Here is a 9,331-nt window from a genome sequence, read left to right on the forward strand (position 1 = left end):
TTGTATCACAGAATGAAGCCCATGTAGACAGTCCTCTGCAAAAACGTACCAACAAAAGATTATGACACATTGCATAAAATGGGACATTGAAAAGTGTTAATTGACACACACCAGACAAGGCAACATAATCGCGGACTGTATCTAGCAACCAAGGATGTCAGTAAACCGTTGTATGTTGTTGTTCTCAAGAGTACAGCCCAGAATATGCGCCATATCTGTACGAAACAAAAACGCTCTGGTGGACAGTCGTTGTGGAAACTTTGGATCGACAACGTTATTGAAAGACCCCTGGTCTGGTCCTCTGACCTCCAGACGAGGTGTTTATTCGAACAGTTCGTCACGATCACCAGACACCTCACTATTTGTGCCTCTCAACATCAAGAGTGATGTCGACGATGGTTGTGCTGTGGGAGCGGAGCTCACGCAACCTTTGGACAGGAGTACTGTATTTTTAACATCTATATCGTTGCGCTATGTTAATGTTGAATGCCAATTAGACAGAAGAGTTAGTATAGCTGAAATTGACATATTTGTAATTTAGTGCCAAGATGGCTGCGAGGTGGCTTCAATACAGCACCCCCTGTCTGTCTTCCAGGGTTATACACAATATTGGAAGATCATGTTCCATTATGCTTGTTTACAATAAGCTGCACTGAAGTCACAACGCAATCACGTTTACATGAAGACACCATGGAGCTGGCAGGAGATATGGGTGGGAAAACGTACCTCAATGAAGTGATGTAATAGGCCATTGTACCTTTATCCACACTGATCAAGAAGATTGAAATACTGCTAGTTTCCCAGAAACAACCCTTTTTGCCCTCATGCTAGCTAGCAGTAGCCACCGGGGCATTTTGGAATGGCCGTGTCAGCCAACCAACCCCTTTGTTCAATGCAACGTGCCATTCCATAATGGCTGCTGCTAACTAGTATGAGGATGAAATTGGCAGTTGTCCAGGAAAACTAGCAGTACTTCAATCTTCTTGATGGAGCAGTGTGGATAAAGGTACAATTTGGAATTATGTGGCACATGCCTGCATTGAGGTAGGTTTCCCAACCTATATCTAGCACTGGCTCCACACTCTTACTGAAGATCTGATAAAGGATATTCTTTAAAAAATCTAATAGGGAGGGCCAACTAAAGGTGTTAACCCTCCAAATCGCTCAAGCTAACTGGAGCACTGAACCAGGGGCTCTTAAATATCCTCAGTGACAGCAAAAGTGAAACGCCTTCTGACTAAGGAGGATGACAAGTCAGCACAGGTGTAACACATACTGACTAACGAGGTGCCACCAATTGGTACACCTAACGTGGTAACGTCCAACCTCGAAATCTAAATGGGAAAACCAAAACCTGTAACAATGTAATATGAAAGTAGAGGGATTTATGTTTCTAGAACCGTGCTGCAATTGAGAATGGTTTTATGTTTGGATGCCAAATTTTTTTTAGCTTCCAGAGCCAATTTGCTTTTAAGCAGACCATGTAAAGGCCTTTGGCTAAGAGTAATGGTATACTGGGGCAGCCATGGCCCTGAGACATGGGGGCTGTATTCTAACGGTATACTATGGAGTCTTATAGCCATGTCTCAGTAACAGCTCGCTATGAGTCTGAGACTTGTGAACATTTGCTCACATTCCCTGTCAATATATATTTTGTAAAAGCTGTTTGCTGGGACTCTCTTCCTATAATGTTTATAGCTTCAAGAGTAGGCCTGCTACATGGCTGTTTTATCAGTCATTACTATGTGGTTTCTCCTAACAGGTGAACTTCTAAAAATACTGAATAAGTTCTACAAGAGGAAAGAGATGCAGAAAATCGCTGCGGATCAAGGTCTCGATGGTGAGAACAACAACCATTTTCAACTAGTTGGCCTACTGGTATGGTACCCTCATCAAATATATGTGTAGTGATCATACTCTTCCAACCAAGCCTCATGGGCATACCAAAACATGAATCTCTGTGTTGTTAGCTCGTCTCTTTCACCAAGCCTTCATCAGTTTTCGGAAGTATGTGCTGGAAATCTCTACACTCAGTGCAGACCTTCATATCATCCTCAATGATATATGCTGTGGAGCAGGTGAGTACAAATCAAATCAAATCAAATCAAATTTATTTATATAGCCCTTCGTACATCAGCTGATATCTCAAAGTGCTGTACAGAAACCCAGCCTAAAACCCCAAACAGCAAACAATGCAGGTGTAAAAGCACGGTGGCTAGGAAAAACTCCCTAGAAAGGCCAAAACCTAGGAAGAAACCTAGAGAGGAACCGGGCTATGTGGGGTGGCCAGTCCTCTTCTGGCTGTGCCGGGTAGAGATTATAACAGAAAATGACCAAGATGTTCAAATGTTCATAAATGACCAGCATGGTCAAATAATAATAAGGCAGAACAGTTGAAACTGGAGCAGCAGCACAGTCAGGTGGACTGGGGACAGCAAGGAGCCATCATGTCAGGTAGTCCTGGGGCACGGTCCTAGGGCTCAGGTCCTCCGAGAGAGAGAAAGAAAGAGAGAATTAGAGAGAGCATATGTGGGGTGGCCAGTCCTCTTCTGGCTGTGCCGGGTGGAGATTATAACAGAACGTGGCAAGATGTTCAAATGTTCATAAATGACCAGCATGGTTGAATAATAGTAAGGCAGAACAGTTGAAACTGGAGCAGGAGCATGGCCAGGTGGACTGGGGACAGCAAGGAGTCCTCATGTCAGGTAGTCCTGGGACATGGTCCTAGGGCCCAGGCCAGTTGAAACTGGAGCAGCAGCATGGCCAGGTGGACTGGGGACAGCAAGGAGTCATCATGTCAGGTAGTCCTGGGGCATGGTTCTAGGGCTCAGGTCCTCCGAGAGAGAGAAAGAAGGAGAGAAGGAGAGAATTAGAGAACGCACACTTAGATTTACACAGGACACCGAATAGGACAGGAGAAGTACTCCAGATAAACAAACTGACCCTAGCCCCCCGACACATAAACTACTGCAGCATAAATACTGGAGGCTGAGACAGGAGGGGTCAGGAGACAACACTCTTGTTATGACGTAATGAATCAGGTGATTGAAAGCAACTGTGAGTTGGAACTGAATTCCAACCCCATCACACCCTCTCAACTGATGAGTGTGTTTGATTGTGTTCACCAGGCCACATAGATGACCTCTATCCTTACTTCATGAGACATGCAAAGCAGATTTTCCCCATGCTGGACTGCATGGAGGATCTACGAAAAATCAGTGATCTGCGTGTACCAGCTAATTGGTAAGTATCACCTCATTCATGATCTCAACATTAAACACATTATACAATAGTTTTTGTGGTTTTATTGTCACATACATGGGGATAGGTGCAGTGAAATGTGTTGTTTTTAAAAGGGTCAGCCATAGTAATGTGGTGCTCCAAGGGCAAATTAGGATTTAAGTGCCTTGTTCAAGTGCACATCGACAGATTTTTCACCTTGTCAGCTCATGTATTCGAACCAGCGACCTTTCGGTTACTCGCCCAACGCTCAAGATATCTATACATACAGCGCTGTGTTCACACAATATTCCACACAAGTGTCTTTCAGCCATGCACCTGAATGTTTCCCAGGTACCCTGAGGCTAGAGCCATCCAGAGGAAGGTGATATTCCATGCTGGTCCGACCAACAGTGGAAAGACCCATCATGCAATTCAGAGATACCTGGCTGCCAAGTCTGGTGTCTACTGTGGACCGCTGAAGCTGTTGGCCCATGAGATCTTTGAAAAGAGCAACACTGCTGTTAGTATGACCCCTCTTTCACCAGTAAACCTCCATAGAGAAGACATTAAGAAAGCTTTTTGTGTAGCTAATACCTTGAAACAATTGAAGCAAAAATGTTTAATTTAATTCTCAGAGCACTATGTCAAAGGAGGACGTTAAATCAAAGTTTCTTTCTCCCCAGGGCGTGCCATGTGATTTGGTGACAGGAGAAGAGAGAACATTTGTGGATGCGGAGGGGGGACAAGCTGAGCATGTGGCCTGTACTATCGAGATGTGCAGTGTCACAACTCCATGTCAGTGTCTTATCTTACCTCTCAACTTAACCTCATGTACATGAAATATGTTTATTTTATCACTTCCATGTAAGAATTGGGTTCATGTTCTGCTAGAGCTAGATATTTGTTGACTTTGGTTATCAATGGCTGTGTTCACTAACATGTGAAACGTGTCGTCCTCTGTGTTCTGTCCAGATGAAGTAGCGGTTATTGATGAGATCCAGATGATTAGGGACATATCGAGGGGATGGGCTTGGACCAGGGCTCTTCTCGGTCAGTAACTTCACTGTATTGTTATTGTATAGAAATTACCAGCTATTTACTAGGTCAATAACACTAAGGTAAAATGATAATTTCACAGTAGTAACTAATGGATTATTTGTTTTTCTCTGTCTGGGAATAGGTTTGTGTGCTGAGGAGATCCATGTGTGTGGAGAGCCTGCTGTGATTAACTTTGTCACAGAGCTCATGTACACAACTGGTGAAGAGGTGGAGGTGAGTCTTGCCAGTCTGCTGAACATTAGTGTGTTCGGCTTCTAATGAGACTGTCAGTCATTCGGGGTAGAGGCCTGCTTGTCATTTACATGATTCTGCTGAATATCAATTAAAAACTCTGACTTCTAGTGTTTAAAAAAAAGCCAAGTGTCTTACAGTTGACATATTCTACTGGCAGGTTCGTAACTACAAGAGGCTCAGTCCGTGCTCAATTCTGGACCGTGCTGTGGAGTCTCTGGATAACCTGAGACCAGGCGACTGTGTTGTCTGCTTCAGCAAAAACGATATTTACTCCATCAGTAGGCAGATCGAGAGCCGAGGCCTGGAGTGTGCCGTCATCTACGGAAGCCTTCCACCCGGTAAGGCTTTCCTCTGTTCTTATATGTCCACAGAGCACAGTGATTTGAGGTGATGGAGATTTAGAATGGAGTGAAAAATGTCAAATATGGACATTCAACTTGTTCGGGTGCTGGACAGAAAAACAAAATGGCTGATGTACTCCCGCCGTGACATCACACAATCCTTGAGGTGTAATAGTGTGTATCATTAAAGCACTGTCAATCGTCCGCTAAACAGGGACCAAGCTATCTCAAGCAAAGAAGTTCAATGACCCAGAGGACCCATGTAAGATCCTGGTTGCAACGGATGCCATCGGGATGGGACTAAACCTGTGAGTTGAGCGTTGAAGCTGATCTTGTTAGCTTAATGTTTTAATTGACCTCTGACAATCCATATTATGTTTGAAGTACATTGTTCTACACATTGTCATAAAACTACTAAAACAGAAGAAAAGAAACACATTTCTTGCATGATTAATTAGTTGATTTCAGTTTGCTGCAGCGTTGTAGTTGTTGCAATGCACAAAATGTACAACTTGTAATTGAAATGTACGACATTTGTAATTTTTACTTTGAATTTTCATTTATTTCTCCTTTACCAAAAAAATCTATCAACCCCTACAAAAATGTCCATTAATTATAGTCCACGTAATAATTCACATTTCCTCTTGCTGCAGGATTATTTTGCTGCTGTAGCACACTGGCTCAAATTTAAGATCCTACAGCTGTATAAGCTCTGTCTACCATGCCCCTCCCACATTAGGAGTATCAAGAGAATCATCTTCAACTCCTTGGTGAAACCCAACATCAATGAGAAGGGTGAGAAGGAGCTAAACACCATCTCCACGTCTCAGGCTCTCCAGATCGCCGGGCGGGCCGGACGCTTCAGCTCCATCTTTAAAGAGGGCGAGGTCACCACCATGCACCGCGACGACCTGCCTATCCTCAAGGAGATACTCAGCAGGACCGTCCACGCCATCGAGGTGAGGAATATGGACCGTTTCTGACCTTTGATCTCCTGTGTGTGGTATATCTGACTATTTAATATCCTTTATTTAATTTAATGACAATGAAGTACGACATTATGTTAATTTTCCGAATGCTAGATAGCTGGGCTGCACCCTACAGCAGAGCAGATTGAAATGTTTGCCTACCACTTACCCGATGCCACCTTGTCCAATCTGATAGTAAGTAACTTTACTTCACTACAAATGACTCTGTAATGAAAATGAAGATTTACTGTTGAATTCATAGACTAGTATAGAATTATTTGTGTTAATTTAAAAGTAACCCTTTTTCTTTCTATCCCCAGGATATATTTGTGAGCCTCTCACAAGTTGATGGTATGTACTTTGTGTGCAACATTGATGACTTCAAGTTTCTGGCTGACATGATCCAGCACATTCCCCTCAACCTGCGCTCTCGATATGTGTTCTGCACTGCGCCCATCAACAAGAAGCAACCCTTCGTGTGCACCTCCTTCCTGAAGGTAGGAGCAGAGACATCTTTACAGCAGAATCATCTCCATTCCATTAGCAACACTGGTTAAAACATCTGGGCCCACATTCACAATGTAGGAGTGGTCATATACGGTATCACCTTTTTAGGCCATTATCAACCCTTTACACTCGTACCCGTATACAGGTTGAACATGGCAAATTTGGACACTGATAAGTGCCCTAAATTGGAATGCATTGGCTGTACAGTAACATGCTATGTATAATGGAATATTTCTGGATTGCCTAAATAACAACAGTAATTGTGTAAAGGTGGGGATGCAGGGCTGTGTTCCAAACAAACAACTACAAATGGGTTTTCTTCAGTTCCTCAATTGGCAAAGCTAGGAGAGATCAAAAAAGCACCTTATAGTTGAAGGCTCTTTCCTTGAGCCATAAAAGTACATTTAAATTCCGTATGAACTGTGCCCAGTCTGGAGAGGTGTGTCCACTTGGAGACACCAGTTAAACATCACACTCAAACTCTTGTAATTATTTTGTCTTATGTTGCACCTACCCCAAAATTGTCATGGATATTGTTATTATGTAACTCCATGTCCAGCATATTTTCAGATTTAATTATAAAATGTGGCAAAATCAACATTATAATGTTTGGATTCAATCTTGTCAGGTGAACTGTTGTCCTCAACTTTTAAAATAATTTTCCCATGATCTCTGAACTGTTAATGTTTTACTTCTGCCGTGTATATGCATATTCTTTTCCATATTTATTCTGTAAGAAACATTTCAAATGTAGCCCTACAGGCCAATTCCCAAGAGTGTAAAGAGTTAACAAGATTGTATGGACAGGGGGAACCTGACTCTAGATCAGCACTCCTCCTCTGAGACGCTTTGTGAATAAGGGCTCTAACCTCTGAATGTTCCTGTCATTCAGTGATGGGTCTACCGTTTGGAATATAGAATTTGTCATGGGAGGCACACGTCCTTGCATGAGTCACTCCATATTCTGGCATGATCAGTATGTTGCCAGTTTGCCTCTGATGTGAGCTGTCTTCTGGTCGTACAGTAACTATTGCACCATTGATAAGCTTTTGTTAGTTGTGCTTTAAGGAACATGACATCAGTGTTGTTACGGCAGCAGTATTGATAAGATCTATTGTGGGTTGGGTGAAACATTACGGTGACTACGGTCTAAAGGTAATCCTATGGTAATTGGGTCTGGATGATGAGGCACTGAGTGTCTGAGGTGACGCTCTCTCCGTCTCCAGTTTGCCAGACAGTTCAGCAGAGATGAGCCTCTGACCTTTGACTGGGTGTGTCGGCTCGTCAGCTGGCCCTTGGTCCCACCCAAGAACATCAAGGACCTGGTGCACCTGGAGGCTGTCCATGATGTGCTAGACCTCTACCTCTGGCTCAGGTGATCCCATCTCTCACCACTCTACCTGACCATAACCATTCAACAATCAAAATGACCACTTGCTCTTGTTGTGCTAAAGGTCATCACCGAATTTAGTAACACAATGTGCCTAATGAGGTCATTGATTGTCTTTATTGCAATTATTCTCAATCAGATATTAATAACACTCTCTTTATGACTTTGTTTCCAGCTACCGCTTCATGGACATGTTTCCGGATGCCAATCATGTCCGGGAGATCCAGCAGGAGCTGGACGGCATCATTCAGTTGGGCGTGCGCAACATCACACGACTTATCCGAGCAACGGAGACCAGCGCCACTCCTGGGATAGACCCCCTCTCCAGCCAGAGGAGGCCGGGGCCCAGCCCAGTAACCCCAAGGAGGGTTCGAGGAGCTCCCAAGGCCCAGGACAGTGGAGTAGAGGCTGGGCAGCTGGACAAGTCCCTAGGCTCCCGCCTAGTGCAGGAGGGCTTACTGACTCCCGACCTCCTAAGGCAATTGCAGAAGGAGTGGTCCAAGGAGCACCGTCAAGAGGAAGTAGGAGTCAAACTGGTTGCGGAAACTTTGAATAATAAAATGAAAGGGAGGAAGAAAAAGTGACCGCTCCAGTCTCTGACTTAGTTGTTGTGAAAAACAGGATCTGTTTCCTGTTATGTTGACGGGACTTCATTCCAGGCTGCATTATGCAGCTGTTGACCAATTGGACTGTGTGTGTCCCAGCTCCTGTCTATAACTGCTCAAAAACCGTCATTTTGTGAGCCAAAGGGTAAATAAATATGTTATTACAAAGCCATTTTTGTAGTCTTATTTTATTTTTAGCACTTGAAAAGTAAAATGGTTGACTGCATCACGTAGATAGTCCGTCTCATGCAGCAAGCAATGACTCATTTTTACACTGAGGCAACATTCCTTGAGCAATTTGTGCCCATCCTATGCTTGGGCTAGACCACTGGAACATTGAATTGGACACAGTAAAATGTCCCATGGTTCCAAAGGAAATTGATAAAATAAAAGCTTTTTTTTTGAACCTTTGTATGTATTTTGTGTGAGACGTGAGGTGACAAATCTCTAATTCTTTATTTTACTCATAACGACAATGCATTGCTAGGAGTAGTGAGATTTTATAAAGAGAAAGACTAGAGCTAGGCTACTCATTACTGAGCCAAAACGGAGGGGCCATGGATTAGGAAAACAACTAGTTGAGGAAGAAAAACACTCTGAATTGTTAGAAATTAAAACAGTGATCACTCTTATACTGTGATGGAGATGATCCTGGATCCTCCAACCAAGGTCCTCCTAGGAAAACACACAGTAAAATGTCCCATGGTTCCAAAGGAAAGTGCTCTTTGGAACCCGAGCCAAGGCATTGCTAGGAGTAGTGAGAGAGAAAGACTAGAGCTAGGCTACTCATTACTGAGCCAACGGAGGGGCCATGGATTAGGAAAACAACTAGTTGAGGAAGAAAAACACTCATACAACACTCACATTGTAGTGGAGGGGACACAGAGCCACAAGCTCAAGGACTGAAACAGTTTCCTCTCAAAGTTTGAGATTGTTCTGATTAAGGTTGTATTGTTTTGAGTAGACACATTTGTAGTTGCAGGATAGAATTTACAGGTACCAGAA

The 9,331-nt window shown here is 43.4% G+C and overlaps 1 protein-coding gene across 5 annotated transcripts; it reads left to right on the forward strand.

The window, feature by feature from the left end:
• LOC124040373 (ATP-dependent RNA helicase SUPV3L1, mitochondrial-like) lies at positions 1-8,498 on the forward strand. 5 transcript variants are annotated; one of them, XM_046357513.1, is made up of 15 exons: positions 1-440; positions 1,763-1,840; positions 1,971-2,078; positions 3,129-3,243; positions 3,574-3,742; positions 3,906-4,017; positions 4,195-4,272; positions 4,403-4,494; positions 4,673-4,853; positions 5,071-5,164; positions 5,596-5,815; positions 5,939-6,019; positions 6,145-6,321; positions 7,558-7,706; positions 7,897-8,498. In XM_046357513.1, exons 1-15 carry the CDS (start codon positions 155-157, stop codon positions 8,303-8,305), a joined length of 2,349 nt encoding a protein of 782 aa, XP_046213469.1. In that variant the 5' UTR covers positions 1-154; the 3' UTR covers positions 8,306-8,498. The 5 variants fall into 5 exon arrangements, with proteins under 5 accessions (XP_046213469.1, XP_046213470.1, XP_046213471.1 ...); XM_046357514.1 differs by having other exon boundaries at positions 1-317; XM_046357515.1 differs by lacking the exon at positions 1-440 and adding an exon at positions 457-1,558.
• The last annotated feature ends 833 nt before the right edge of the window (positions 8,499-9,331 follow it).

Source organism: Oncorhynchus gorbuscha, linkage group LG07, assembly GCF_021184085.1.
Source record: "Oncorhynchus gorbuscha isolate QuinsamMale2020 ecotype Even-year linkage group LG07, OgorEven_v1.0, whole genome shotgun sequence".
Taxonomy (NCBI): domain Eukaryota; kingdom Metazoa; phylum Chordata; class Actinopteri; order Salmoniformes; family Salmonidae; genus Oncorhynchus; species Oncorhynchus gorbuscha.

Excerpts from the sequence above, each read along its gene's own strand:
- LOC124040373 (XM_046357513.1), top strand. The coding sequence starts at position 155 with ATGTCAGTAAACCGTTGTATGTTGTTGTTCTCAAGAGTACAGCCCAGA. Across the intron at positions 1,841-1,970 it reads TGCGGATCAAGGTCTCGATG|CTCGTCTCTTTCACCAAGCC; the intron begins GTGAGAACAACA and ends CTGTGTTGTTAG. Across the intron at positions 2,079-3,128 it reads TGATATATGCTGTGGAGCAG|GCCACATAGATGACCTCTAT; the intron begins GTGAGTACAAAT and ends TGTGTTCACCAG.